The sequence below is a fragment of the Ovis aries genome, chromosome 3 (genome assembly GCF_016772045.2).
Source record: "Ovis aries strain OAR_USU_Benz2616 breed Rambouillet chromosome 3, ARS-UI_Ramb_v3.0, whole genome shotgun sequence".
Taxonomy (NCBI): Eukaryota; Metazoa; Chordata; class Mammalia; order Artiodactyla; family Bovidae; genus Ovis; species Ovis aries.
In genome coordinates this window covers 169,845,749-169,860,617 of record NC_056056.1, presented here as the reverse complement: position 1 = coordinate 169,860,617, position 14,869 = coordinate 169,845,749, and the positions used below count along the sequence as shown (strand labels likewise).

Here is a 14,869-nt window from a genome sequence, read left to right as displayed (position 1 = left end):
GCTCCCTCGTCTAGGGCACAGACTGCACAAGCATACACAGCAGATAGCTTTCCACCCTTCACTTTCCTGAGATCCCCTATAGCCCTACAGTCATTTCCTTTTTAACTTGAGCTGGTCTCCCATTTCTATTCTTTGCAACAGCAATCCCTGACCAGGACAGAAGGGCAACTTGCTCAAGGTCCCAGAGCTAATAAACAACAGAGTCAAGTCTGAAACCAAGTCCGGCAGATTCCAAAGCCCAATTCTTCTTAACCCTACAGGGCTCATGATTCATGAGAAGGAGTTCGGATTTTCCCTGAGGGTAATGAGAACTAATTTCCAAGTTTCTCAGACTTCAGTCATTTATTGTTTACCACATGCCAGACACTGTTCTAAGTGATTCACATGTCTTAAAACTCATAATTATTAAACCAAAAAAATGATTATGATTCACGCATCAACTGAAGCTACCGTTTATACGACTAGCAGAATATATGGCAGTTATTTGCAAGGCCTACCTATTTATACATGGAAATGGAACCCACTCCAATATTCTTGCCTGGAAAATTCCATGGACAGAGGAGCTTGGCAGGCTATACAGTGTATGGGGCTGCAAATAGTCAGACATGACTGAGCAACTGAGCACATACACCTATTCATACTACTTACTTTTCTCCCTCTGTTGAAAATAAAGATTTAAAAATATCTCAGTGCAAAATATCTAGTTTTTCTCCAATAAAGCCAACCGAACAAAATTACCAGCCATTGAGAGGCTTTCTTGATACAATTAGTGAAATCTTTGCCATTGGGTTGAACACATTCAGAAGATATCTCAGCTTTGTTCTGTTTGGATAAGTGAGAAATGGCCTGCTATAAATTGGAACTTCTGAAATGCTACTAAACTCTTACTTATGAGGCCAGAGAAAATGATGTGAAGCATATTTTAGATCTTAATCAGTTTCTCTAAGACTCCAGAGGGCGAAACCATAGAAACCAAAGAGCACACACAGCATTGCTCCTTAAGTTTATCAAAATGCCTTTTCCATTTGCCTCAAAGCAAATTCTGTTGACCTAGGCCTATCTTTTCATGCAACAAACAAATGCAAACCAGCATCAATTCATTTTGTTCCAGGCCTTAGCAGACAAGTTTAATTAGCTGCCTTTCCTCACAAAAGGCTGCCAGAATGCATGTGATACACATCTGAAACCTCATTAATGTCCATCATTTTTTATTTTAAAAATGTATGACATCCCTCTTACACCTCTACTGCCCTCCCTGCCCCTCTCCCCCAAAATAAACAACCAGGATATCCTTTTAAAAACAGATTCAATTGTGGCATAAAAAAGAGAATGGTTAGAAGAATCTCCATGGTACCCTTTTCTTCTGGTAGAATAATCTCTTAGTTAAAAAAGAAAAAGGGTGGGGAAATCTGCAGGCCAACTAAAGACTTCTTTTTAATGAACTGAAATCAAATTTTCACTAACCAATATTTGGCAGAAACTGTTCCAGGTAATGCTGATAGACACAGTGTGAAGGAAAGCATTCTGCAGTTAAGCCCAGGAAATAATGCACACCACAGCCCCCTCTTGGAGATTCTCATGGAACACAGCACAGTACAGGTTCCTAGTTCATATGACACCTTCTTCAAAGCACAGCCTACAGAACAGTGGCGTCCAGACACCAGTTTGGGAAACTCTGATCTAAATGTTTTCCCAAACATGGGTAGGGACTGCAGAACTATTAGAAGTCTCTCTGCAAGAAAGGAACCCTCCTGCACTGTTGGTGGGAATGTAAATTGGTACAGCCATTATGGAGAACAATATGGAGGTTCCTTAACAAACTAAACATAGAGCTACCTTATGACCCTGCAGTCCTACTCCTAGGCATATATGTGTAGAAAAACATGATCTGAAAGGATACGTACACCCCGATGTTCATGGCAGCAGTCTGCAATAGCCAAGGCGTGTGTGTGTGTGTGTGTGTGTGTGTGTGCGCGCGTGCGTGCGCTTAGTCACTCAGTCATGTCCGACTCTTTGCAACCACATGGACTGTAGGCCATCAGGCTCCTTTGTCAATGAGGATTCTCCAGGCAAGAATACTGGAGTGGGTTACCATGCCCTCCTGCAGGGGACCTTCCCAACCCAGGGATTTAACCCAGGCACTGCAGGCAGATTCTTTACCATCTGAGCCACTACGGAAGCCCCAGCCGAGACATGGAAGCCACCTAAATGTCCATCAACAGAGAAATGGATGAAGAAAATGTGGTACATATACATGATGGAATATTACTCAGCCATTAAGAAGAACGAAATAATGCTACATGCAGCAACAGGGATGGACCAAGAAAGTGTCATACTGAGTGAAGTAAATCAGACCAGGAAGAGAAGGAGAAATATTTGACATCCCTTATACATGGAATCTAAAAAAAAAAAAGATACAAATGAACTTACTTACAAAACAGAAAGAGACTCACACTGAGAAAATGAACTTATGGTTGCCAGGGCTTGGGAAGAAGGGGTAGTAAGTACTTTGGAAAGGTCATGTACACAGTGCTAGAAGTCTCTCTGCAAACAGATGGATTTCCACACAAGTCATTCCAGTGTGTGCATTCAACACAATGAAACAGATATATTGGGTATCCACTGGGAATACATTTTTATTTTATTCTCCTATAATCTCAATATTTCTCAAGGCTTCTCATTTAAGAAACAAATCAGATTTCATCTTTTCAGTGATTCATGAAAACAGTACTGTTTAAGTGACATCACTATAGGCTTGCTTATGACTACAAGAGCCTTTGAATGGGTGTATGTATCCTTTGAATGGGGCCTTCTGCTTCTATTCATTCCAGTCCTGATCCACTGGATTGATTGGGAGATGACTGGCTGGACAGTGATCATCCTGGAGTATGGATCCGATGGCACCATTTCTCTGCTTAAAGCCCACACCTGACTCACCTTAGACTTGCCAGGCTCTCCACGACCTAACCTTGCTTTACCTGTTGCCTCCTTCTTTTGATGCTTACCTCATTCTATCCTTTTACCAGGATTCTTAACTAGGTCTATGGATGGAATCCTGTGGATCTATGAACTTGGATGGGGAAAAATCAGCATATTTATTGCTAGTAACTAATAAAGCAGTATTTCCTATAATTGTGAATGTAGGCAACAAACCCCAGTCATATTATCAAGACTTGTAATTTTATTACTAGAGGAAATTATAAACATGTTTGTATCTCATGATGGCTGTTGCCATTATCTCAAATTATTGTTCATCCTTCAAACACCAAAATTATAGAAATTATTAGACCCATTGCTAGATTTTGTCATCTGATGTGCTCATAAAGAAACCCGTATGTTTCTATATCACAAATTCAATTCTTAAATAGTTTGTTATCTGTATTTAAAATAAATGGCTTTCTTTGTGATCCTATATGTTTTTTAAAGTTTCATTTTATTTACTTATTTATTTAAGCTGCACTATGTGGCATGGGGGAGCTTAGATCCCCAACTAGGGATCAAAACCTCATCTCCTGCAGTGGAAGTGCAGAGTCTTAACCACTGGACCACCAGGGTAGTCCCCTATGTGTTTTACTTTAAGAATTTAAAACATTAATACAGCTGTTGCCAAAAGACACTGACATAGACATAGACAGACACTGACCTGAATTTCTGGTTTTCCATCAACATATACAGTACTGTTATTGACCATTTCCACAATGGCAACTCCAAGATTGCACCGAATCCCAAAGGAAATGCAGAACCCCAGCCCACTCATGACAGCAATGATGTAGCGCTTAGGGACCCCACAGCAGTGGCAGTCACAGAGTGGGGGCCTCTGCCTGGACGTCTGCACTGGCCTCCCTTCTTCATTCAGCTCAATGTTACCTTCTTCCTCATTGGTCCCGTCAATTTTCCTACAGCAGGCAAATGGACAGGGAAGAAAGACCAGGATTACAAAGTTTACTAGGCAAGAAGAAAAAGTGTACCAAGAAAGAAAATGGAAAACCTAGAATAGGATGCATCCTGCATGTTTTAACATCATCATCATCATTACTAAAATAAATTAAAGTGGTTAAAATTTACTGATATTCTGGATATTATGTTGCACCCTTATAGACATTAATTTATTTTAATCTCATAACAGCTACACAAGGTAGATAGTGTTATCTTGTCCATTTATAGACAAAAAACTAAGTCCTCTGAAGTAGGATGCAAGTTCAAGTTCAGAGTTTGTATCCTCAACAATATGCCTAACTGAATATCCTGCTGAAAGAGTATCTATAAACTTCATCCATGTGACATGACCCAGCTAACTATTATGTTTGACTTTAATTTTAATGTCACTTGAAGCCTGCTAAAAGATATACAGTAAAAAATCAATTAATTTTCAGATTCTTTTTTCTTCTTTTTCTAAGTCTTAATAAAATACTAGGTAAGGAGGTACATTTTCTATCACAGCACAAACCAGTTTGTTGTGTATCCGTTCTTTCTTAAGTGGTTCTAACATGATTCTCTGGCACTTTTTAAACAGAGGGCATGATTTCACATGGAGTCCCATAAATTCAGATTATGGTAGTCCATTGCAGTGAATTTATTCTCTTCTTAAAAAAAAAAAAAGTAATTGGGCAAACTGAACACTATCTGTCAATAATAAAAGTAGTTGTTTGCATCATCACATGTATCATAACCCTTCTGAAGATGCCTGATTAAGGTCCAAGTCTTTGTAAAAATAAGCAAAGCTTCTGTGTTTTTAAGAGTATCATATTCACTAATAACTAATACAATGTCTAACAGACTACATAGAAGCACAAATAATTTGACCACCAATTCATAGCAGAGATCATCTTAGTAGCTTCTTAGGACTCAAGCAAATGAGGTTAAAGCATATGTGGAGAGAGCATGGAAAGGGAAGCCTGACGTGCTGCAGTCCATGGGGTTGCAAAGAGTCAGACATGACTGAGCAACTGAATTGAACTGAGAGAGAGCAAATGTACTGGATTTAATTCAGCTCATCAAATATTTACTGAGTGCCTACTGTGTGTCAGGCACTATACTGAGTGTAATGGAAGAATAAAGAAAGTGATATGGTTTCTGATCTCCTTCAGCTCTTAGAGGAAGAAAGACACATACACAGTTGTAATTGCTGGATGATGTAGGTTTTCTTGAAATCAAGGTGAAGTACAGTGATAAAACAGGAAAGGAACTTTCAGTCTTAATTTGTGAGGTCAGAATGGTAGCTTAATAAATATGCAAGAATATGGAAGTAATCAGAAGAGAACATCATCAACCTCCCAATGCACTTTTGTAACCTACCTGCGTGTATGCTGATGTATTCTACGTTTTCTTCTATGATTATCTTCCAAGCTTCTAGCTAAGGCCAACCTCTTTCCCTGGGCACTAGATCTCATTGCCTCTCATGTATTCAAGGAAATCCCTATCCACATATTTCATCAATTATTTCTCCTCTCTACTAGAACATTCCTACTGTCTACAAATATGCCCTTTATTTGTCCCACATCAACATTTAAAATAAAAACACTTTCTGTTTCAGCTACCTGCCTATTTCTCACCTTCCTTTTATAAAAAACTCAGAAGTCACTGTCTCACTCCCCTTTGTCCCATTCCCTTGGGACATACTCCAAGCAGGTATACCTCCCAACCTGCCCACCAAAATTGCTCTTCTTGGGCTGTCAATGCCCTCCACATGGTTCAGCTCAGTTCAGTTGCTCAGTCGTGTCCAGCTCTTTGTGACCCCATGGACCGCAGCATGCCAGGCTTCCCTATCCATCACCAACTCCTGGAGCTTGCTCAAACTCATGTCCACTGAGTCAGTGATACCATCCAACCATCTCATCCTCTGTCATCCCCTTCTCCTCCTGCCTTCAATCTTTCCCAGCATCAGGGTCTTTTCCAATGAGTCAATCATGAGTCCACATGGTTCAACCCAAAGGCTCTTTCCAGTCCTCATCTAGTTGACCTGTCAGCAGCACTTGATGCTACTGATTATTCTTTCTTCCTTGATGACTTTGATTCCTTCATGGATACCACACTCACTTCGTGGTCCTTCTAATCCCCTGAATACTCCTTCTGTTTTGTCTCTTAAGCTGAGTTGTTACTTCCTCAACCTGTAAACACTGGGATGCCCAGAGCTCAGTTTATAGATTTCTTTTGTTTTCTGTCTGTACTTTCTAGGTGACCTCACTCATCTCTGGGCTTTAGACACCATGCATATGCTAACAGATTTCAATTTTCATATTTAGATTTATTTGACATCTTTGTAGACACATGATCAGCATCTCAAACCTAACATATCCAAACTGAGTTCCTCTAAAAAAAAAGTTAATTCCTGAAGCTTTTCACATTTAAAGTAATGACAGTTTTGTTCCTTTGGTTGCTCAGAAAAAAAACTCAGGTGACATCCTGGATGCATCTCTTCTCCAATCTCCATCCAATCTATGCATCAGCATTCCTTAGTTTGAATTTTTACTCTTCCATTTACTTAGCTGTGTGACTTTGGCCTAGTTAACCTCTCTGAGCTTTCTTCCCAAGTGGCACTAGTGGTAAAAGAATCCACCTGCCAATGCAAGAGATGTAAGAGACATGGGTTCGATTCATGGGTCGGGAAGATCCCCTGGAGGAGGGCATGGCAACTTATTCCAGTATTCTTGCCTGGAGTATCCCATGGACAGGGGAGCCTAGTATGCTGCAGTCTGTGGGGTCACAAAGAGTCAGACACAACTTAGCAACTAAACAACAGCAGCATAGATCATTTAGAACAGAACTTGACACATGTGCCACTATTTTTATTACATTAATCCTCATAACCACTTAATGAGTCCACTCTGCTAGGATGAGCATAAATGCCATTTACTGCCATTTATGTTGATATCTAAGAGTTATTCAGATCATAAGACTCTTTATAATGTGCAGCCCCAGTGGTATCCATGAATTTCTGGCATGAATGAATATAATACTTATCTTATAGAGCTGTGAAAGTGAAAGTGAAGTTGCTCAGTCATCTCCGACTCTTTGCGACCCCATGGACTGAAGCCTACCAGGCTCCCCAGTCCACGGAATTTTCCAGGCAAGAGTACTGGAATGGGTTGCTATAGAACTGTGGTTAAGATTAAATGAGTTTCTGCCACCAGACAGTTGATTCGTAATGTAATGATTAAGATGGGCACAAAATATCTGGTCTGAAACCCAGCTCCGCCACTTACAAGCTGTGTCACACTGGGCAAATTACTTAACCTCTCTGTGCCTCCGTTTTTTCATACGTAAAACTGTGATTATAATTGGCCCTCCCTCATAGAGTTGTTAATAGAATTAATGGTACCTGGAACATAGTGTCATTACTATCATTTACTACACATAAGCAGTTAGATAACATTCATCATTTAAGCAGAAAAAGACTGTATATCAGTTTCTGGGCATTAATCTCCAAATGGAATGCCTTCTATCTGTTCGAACAGTGGACGATAAGTGAATGCATCATCTTTCTTCCTACATTTCAAAAATATTAATGTACCTTTAGCTGATGAATTGCTCAGCTGCTTCTTATCAATGACTGCTCTCCAGGAAGACTAAGAGTGTCTGGCTGTAATCAGCCCCATGTGTGGACTTCAGGTACTTCGCTATGCATTTACCTCTCCCTTGACCATGAGGAAGACCCCATAGTTCAAAAGCATATAGAAAATTCCATTTAGATGATGATCTCAGTAGTAAACATTATTAGACATCTATGACTTATAGTGATTGCTAAGTTAGAAAGTCGGGATTCTTAACTTCCCAATGTTCCTGCCCCTTACAAAACAGAAAACATTTCTTTATGACTTTTTTCTTACACTGGATCCTGTCGACTGGTTTTATGTAAAAACGCGGGGAGGAAACAACCACTACATACCAGGTTCTGGGCAAAGCATTATATATATATAAAACTATCTTATAGATTTGAGGTTAACACCAAGTGTTAAAACAGCAGAGCTGTTTTTGCTGGAGGAACCCTAATTCTGGAGCTCTGCTCAAAGACCACTAGAGTTGAGGATCAGTTCAGATTGCCAGTCAGCTAATGCGTACTTCTGCCAACAATTTCTCTCTAGGGATCACTGAAAGATGAGGTATGAATTTGGCTTTATTCTAAAACCAATCATTCTATAATTACAACAACAATGATAATATCTAGCATGTATTTAGTGTGCTATCTAGAACTATGATAGCAGGTTTTTGTTTTTTTTTTTTTTTTAATGTTCAGTGAGCCAATTCTCAGAAAACTCTTCAGAGTAATAGACACATAGCTTAATTTGGGGTTGAAGTCACACAACTTGGAAATTACTGATTTTGTTATATCCCTAAAGCAAACCAATCTGGTAAACAAAAGAATATTCAAGTGGATCATTCAATCAAACATAGTAAAATCAGCACTTACGCCTGAGAAAAGTGATTAAATTTTAAAAAGCAGCTAAAGTTGAAAAAGAACACTCCTAAGTATTTATCTAAAGCTAAATAATTGTTGGAGATGACTCTTGAGAGTCCCTTGGACTGCAAGGAGATCCAACCAGTCCATTCTAAAGGAGATCAGTCCTGGGTGTTCTTTGGAAGGAATGATGCTAAAGCTGAAACTCCAATACTTTGCCCACCTCATGCGAAGAGTTGACTCATTGGAAAAGACTCTGATGCTGGGAGGGATTGGGGGCAAGAGGAGAAGGGGACGACAGAGGATGATATGGCTGGATGGCATCACCGACTTGATAGACGTGAGTTTGAGAGAACTCCAGGAGTTGGTGATGGACAAGGAGGCCTGGTGTGCTGCAGTTCATGGGGTTGCAAAGACTCAGACACGACTGAGAGACTGAACTGAACTGAACTGAAATAGTTGTCATCACTTGAATACGCCAATTAAGCCACTCTGCTTCCTTTTGCATTTTTAATCAAATGAAACTCCACTGTAAAAAGATGTTACCTGGGAGTGGTCGGCAGAAGAATAAAACACTCTTAAAAGAAAAGGTTATTATAATCATTTCCTGTGTTTAGCTAGTTTATCCTGCTGTCACTGAGGTAGGTTTTCATTTATACATGATAATTCAGTGTAGTTCTGACTGAAACTTTTTGTTTTTAATTACCAGAATTAAAATGTGCCCAACCCAGTTCTCTTGCTAAGCTCACCAAAGGGATACAGTGGAAAAATTAACACTGGCAGGAGTCTGTGTATTATAAAACGCAAGAAGTGGAATGAATCTGTGGGCTAGTTTTTAAATTTATGAGAAAACATAGAAAAGTTAAAAGCAGATGCCAAGGGAAATTTTCATTCATCATAATTAGAAATAATGATAAAAATTTTATCAGTTATTTTCACATTTATTTACATCAAAGAAATTCAAAGAATCATTTTATGTTGCACATAAGTACTGCTTATTAATTCATTTATAAAACCTAGGAGGGCATTTACTATGTCTATTTTAAAAACCACAAATTAAATATCACATCAATGCATTCATTTATGGCAAATCTCCTTTCAATAATAACATATTTTACTTTAAAAAAAAGATCTATTTTTTTGTTTGGACAAAAACATTCAGTTCAATGACACCACTTAATACTTTCCCATTTAATCATGTAAGATTTTCTGCTTTAAATACTAATTTTTAAAGTTACTTTCTTCATATTATTGTGCAGTAATCCTTCTCTTTGAAAACTACACATTCAAGAACCACTTCATACAGTTTATATTACAAGCTATACAATTTGAAAATACCTAATTTTCATCTGCAGTGAAAAATTCTTAAAAATTGTTTCAACTCAAAGCATAACCATGCAAAGTGGTTCCTGGTTTTGTTGTTACTATTGAATTAACATAAAGTGTTACAGCCCCAAATATTTTCTAATTCAATGCCAAACACACAACTTGCAATATTAGCGTGTCCAGTAAGTGCTAATCTTGCTGCATAAACGGAGTGCTTGTCTTGGTGTTTTCCTAATTCAACATATCCTTTTGATGCATCTTTTTTTCCTCCAGGTGTAGTCTGTTGGAGCTGGAAGGGGCTCCAGAAGCCCTTTATTCTGACCCTCCCACTCCTTTTTAAAATGTAGCTTTAAAAACATGAGACAAATTCTTTCAAACACCAGCAGCAATGTGAAGCTACTCTGAAATAAATCTAAAGTTTGCATTCAGACTTTACCTTTGTAAAATCCCCAACGAATCTCCCACAGCGTTCTTCACTCCCTCCTTTCCAGGTTTCAAAATTTTTTCTTTGAAGGTATCGAATGCTTTAAAAGGCATTGTGAGACGGGGTTACCTCCAAGCCTTCAACAGTCAGTCTCAGGAACACTCATCGCTTCATTTCCAGCATGGGGATAGCTCTGCTTTCCTCGATGAACACCTGGAAGTCAGTTCTCAGGGAGGTGACTATTTAAAATCAAAAAGGCATGAAACCCAGCCCAGATCTTTCCAGATGAGATACAACACCCGCCCCCCCAAACAGGAGAGGCCAGATGATCTGTGAATGGGAATTCAGCCCCTCTCAGCTCCCAGCTCAGCAGCAGCCTGTGGTGCTGTCTCAGGCAGCCACTCTCAGGCTGAGCGCAGCCTGGCTCCCTCCTTGGGCTGCAGCTGGAGAAGCTAAAGGGGGCTCCAGCCCACGAAGTGTCCTGTGACCAGCGAAACCCTCTGCAGCCTATCTCCAGCCCCTCCTGCTGTTTCTGACCACATTCCCCTCCTGCCTCACTCAGCTCAGCTGTGGCTTTCACTGAGGGATCCTTTCCAAGGTGATGCCATAGTAACTGGCACAATACCTGTCCCTTGGCCGCTGGGCTTATTAATGGGCTCTCAGCCAGAGCAAGCACCCAGGGCGAAGTGTGTTAAACACCCACAAGTCCTCTGCTTTTCTGAAGTCTGGCCCCCAAGACAGGCTCTCAGCCACTGCATTAGGGCCTTTTATGCCTCTCTTGGGAGGGTTAGACACCGGTACGGATGTGGTCCTTGGAGGAACATTTGCACTTGAGGAGGCTAAACGCAAAACCCAAGCCATGTGCCTCTGGGAGGGCATTTGTCTGATCAACAGAGCAGGCTCACTCAGAGGGTAGTGTGTTAAGTTCCATTGGGACCACCGAACTGAAGGTAACTGAGCCGGTCCCAAAACCTGCTTAGTGCTCTTCCCTGGTCTTCATTGTCTTCAGAATAAACCTAAATTCTTTATCATGGCACAAAAGACACTCTGTGTGACTCCAGCCCTGCTTCTTGTCACTCTGCTCTTTCTATCAGCTCTTCACTGAATTCTGCAACCTCCCTGTCACTTCTGGGGTTTACTCAAGCTGTGCCTGGGTAACTCTCCTCGCCTGGGTAACTCTCCTCACCTGGGTAACTCTCCTCACCCTTCATCTGGGAAACGCCAACGTATTCTTGTCTCACAGAGACATCACTTCCTCTAGAAGCCCTCGTACACAAGGTTAGGTGTCCCTCCTCTGTGCGCCCGAATCCACTGTCCTCCAAGCCAACAGGATTGGCATGAAGCAGTGAGAAATCCTTGTTGGACTGGAGTAGAAACAGCACATATTGCTCCCACATTGGTGGCGGCAGGATGACCCCTCCACGAATGCTGCTGCCATGAGAAACAGCATGCATCTGTGAGGCTCCAGAGGTCCAGTCTCCCAACTTGCAGCGGACTGACCGACCCTGTGCTTTATTTATTTATTTTTTTTCAGGCTTTTGTCTGTTTATTCAAACACGATGTGTGTTTAGAAGTTTAAAAACAAGCTGGAAACACCATTATCCTTTGAATACTGCAGAGAGTCACTGAAGAGGGAATCGACGCCACTGGAGTTTGTAACACTGGTGTGTTAAACAGTAAGTCCCTATCCATATTCCTGGACTGTAAACACAGGGAACCGAAGTATCAGAGGGAGCACAGGAGGGATCACACCGAACAGACAAACCGTTTAACTGTCTTCCTCGCTCATACGATCAACACACACTTAAGCAAAACTGAATTCCTCATCAAGCAAACATTTTTGCATAAGCTGCCTTTTCTTTTTCTTTCTGTGCCTTTATCTTTTGCTTGACCTTCAGCAATTCTGCCTGGATAGCTTTATCTTCTGGTGCTATTTCCTGAGCTTTCTTAAGATCAGCCAATGCTTGATCGTATTCTTTTAATCCTTGCCATCCTTGGGCTCTACGGTACAGTGCTTTGGTATTTGATGGGTCTATTTCAAGGGCCTCCAAACAGCTATCGACTGCGCCCTGCCAATCGGACATCTTCAGTTTGCAAGCGCCAATATTCAGCACACAGCTCAAAGCGACAGGCTGCAGCTTTGCTCCATCTGCGTCCTCAGCAGCAGCCCGGGAGCCTTCCACATACCTTAAAACTTTTGTGTATTTTTTAATGGCCATCTCCCAGTTCTGGGATTTGAAAAATGTATTTCCAATGTTTTTTAAGTCTTCTGATATTAATACAATTTTATCTACATCTTTTAAATCCACATCTGCATCCTCGGGGAAATCTGGGTGACTGTCACCAGACCCATCCTTTGGGAATATTCCCCAATCATCTCCTTCTTTCAGTTCTCTGCATTCTGCAATAACGCACAATTTGGCAGGTTTTTCACCTTTCACCTCCACATTTTCCAGAATCTTTGCCACACCCATTCCTTTAATCACTTGGCCAAACACTACATGCTTCCCATCCAAATGCGGAGTCGGAACGGTGGTGAAGAACTGGGAGCCGTTGGTGTTGCTGCCCGCATTGGCCATGCTCAGCAATCCCTCCTTGTCATGCTTATAATGGAAATTTTCATCTTCAAATTTTTCACCATAAATGCTTTCTCCACCTGTCCCATTCTGATTTGAGAAGTCTCCACCCTGAATCATAAATTTCTTAATAATTCTATGAAAAGGACATCCTTTGAAATGGAGAGGTTTCCAGTGGTGGGTCCAATGCCTTTTTCTCCTGTACATAATGCACGGAAATTTTCTGCAGTTTTGGGTACAATATCTGCAAACAATTCTAAGACAATTCGACCAACTCGCTCCCCTCCGGTGTCCACGTCGAAGAAGACTCGAGGGTTACTGGGGTTGGAAGGCTTAGCCTGGGGGGATGGATACGACATTGTGGCTTTAGGGCGCGTGTATGACCACCTCCTAACACCGCATGGTCTCCGTGCAGCTGGAACCCTAAAGTCACCGACCCTGTGCTTTAGACTCTCAGACTCCCCCGGAGTCATTTCCACAAGATCAGTCCCTGCCTTCTTCAGCCTCAGTACAAATCCCTCTCCAGGATTTGAATTAAGTTGATCTAAATGAGCTGGATCCTTGGCAGGTTAAATACTACCAACAATAATAATTATTATTATTATAATGGCTAATATTTATTGCTGTCTTTATGGTCCAAACTTTGTGTTAAGCATGATTTACATATTATCACAATCTTTCCAACACTACTTTGTGGATAAGCTAATTATTTTTTCCCCAACCTCACTGACAGAAAACTGAGGCAAAGAGAAGTTGCTAGGTTTCAGATCCGAACATCCTGACTTCATGCAGTCCTGTTCTCATGCGCGCTCTCTCCTCCCTCTTTCTTTCTCCTCCTCCATCCTTCCATCCCTCCAACCCATACTACCTCCTCCGAATTTACTGAGGTATATTTTGCACATCATATACCTTATCGATTTCAAGTGGACAATCAATGATTTCTAGTAAATTTATCACGTTGTGCAAGCATCACCATAAAGCACAAAGCAGATAGAACATTCCTATCATCCCAATGAGAACCCTCATATCCACTATTAATCCTTGTCTCCCACCCCTCACACTGCACCAGGCAACCATCAATCTTTCTGTCTCTATAAATTTTCCTTTAATAGACATTTTCTATAAATGGAATCAACACACTATATACCACACAGTATATTGTCTCTTGTGTCTGACATCTTCCATTTAATATGATGATTTTCAGATTTGTCCATGTTACAACTTGTATCAGTAGTTTGTTCTTCCTTCACTGCTTTCAGTGAAATAGTTTATTGTACGGACATAGCACATTGTATCTATCCATTGACCAGCTGATGGATGTTTAGTTGCTTCTAATCTCTGGCTACTATGAATAAAATTGTTAAGGACATCTGTGTGCAAATCTTTCTTTGGACAAATCTTTTCATTTCTCTTGGGAAATACCTAGGATTGGAATTGGTGGATTGCATGGTAAGCATGTTTTTAAGAAACTGCCAAATGACTTTCCAAAGTGACAGCACTATTTTACATTCCCGGTAGCATGTATGAGGGGTCCCATTTCTGACATTGTCACCAATATTGATTGTCTTTTTTAGACTTTCAAGTGGGTATGAAGTGGCATATCATTGTGGTTTTAATTTGCATTTTCCTGATGACTAATGACATTGATTGTCTTGTCATGTGCTCATTAGTCCTGTGTATACATTTTGGGTAAATTTTCTATTTAAATATTTTGTCCATTTTAAAAATGAATTTTTTCCTTATTAGTGAGGTGTATGAGTATATATTCTCAATAGAAATTCTTCATCAGATAATATGATTTGCAAATGTTTTCCCTCAGTCTAGTGCTTGTCTTTTCATTTTCTTCATGCTGTACTTAAAAGTGCAAAGTTTCTTTGTTCATTCATTCATAGACTGTGCCTTTTTCATACACCTAAGAAAGAAATCTTTGCCTAACTTGAGGTCTTAAAGATTTTCTATTTTTTTTCCCTAAAAGTTTGCTTGTTTAGCTCTTACATTTAAGTCTACGATCCATTCATTCATTCATCCATTCATTTTTACATATGGTATGAGGTAAACATCTATGTTCAACTCTTCCCATGTGGATCTCCAGTTGTTAGTAGGCTATTCTTTGTCTAATGAATTGCCTTAGCACCCCTGTCAAAAATC

General features: G+C 40.4%; 2 protein-coding genes across 2 annotated transcripts in view; both read right to left on the bottom strand.

The window, feature by feature from the left end:
- SLC17A8 (solute carrier family 17 member 8) overlaps positions 1-10,679 on the bottom strand; it is a 41,008-nt gene extending 30,329 nt beyond the window's left edge. Inside the window, exons 1-2 of the mRNA XM_004006651.6 lie at positions 10,158-10,679; positions 3,644-3,896 (exon numbers count right to left, since the gene is read on the bottom strand). Of these exons, the coding sequence (XP_004006700.2) occupies positions 3,644-3,896; positions 10,158-10,258 (354 nt within the window). The 5' untranslated portion in view covers positions 10,259-10,679. The remainder of the gene's footprint in view (positions 1-3,643; positions 3,897-10,157) is intronic.
- Positions 10,680-11,656: 977 nt separating this feature from the next.
- On the bottom strand, positions 11,657-13,148 carry LOC114114021 (peptidyl-prolyl cis-trans isomerase D-like). Its single transcript, XM_042247125.2, is given in 2 exon segments — positions 11,657-12,891; positions 12,894-13,148. Coding segments are annotated over 2 exon segments (1,107 nt in total). The 5' UTR covers positions 13,081-13,148; the 3' UTR covers positions 11,657-11,971.
- Positions 13,149-14,869: the final 1,721 nt, after the last annotated feature.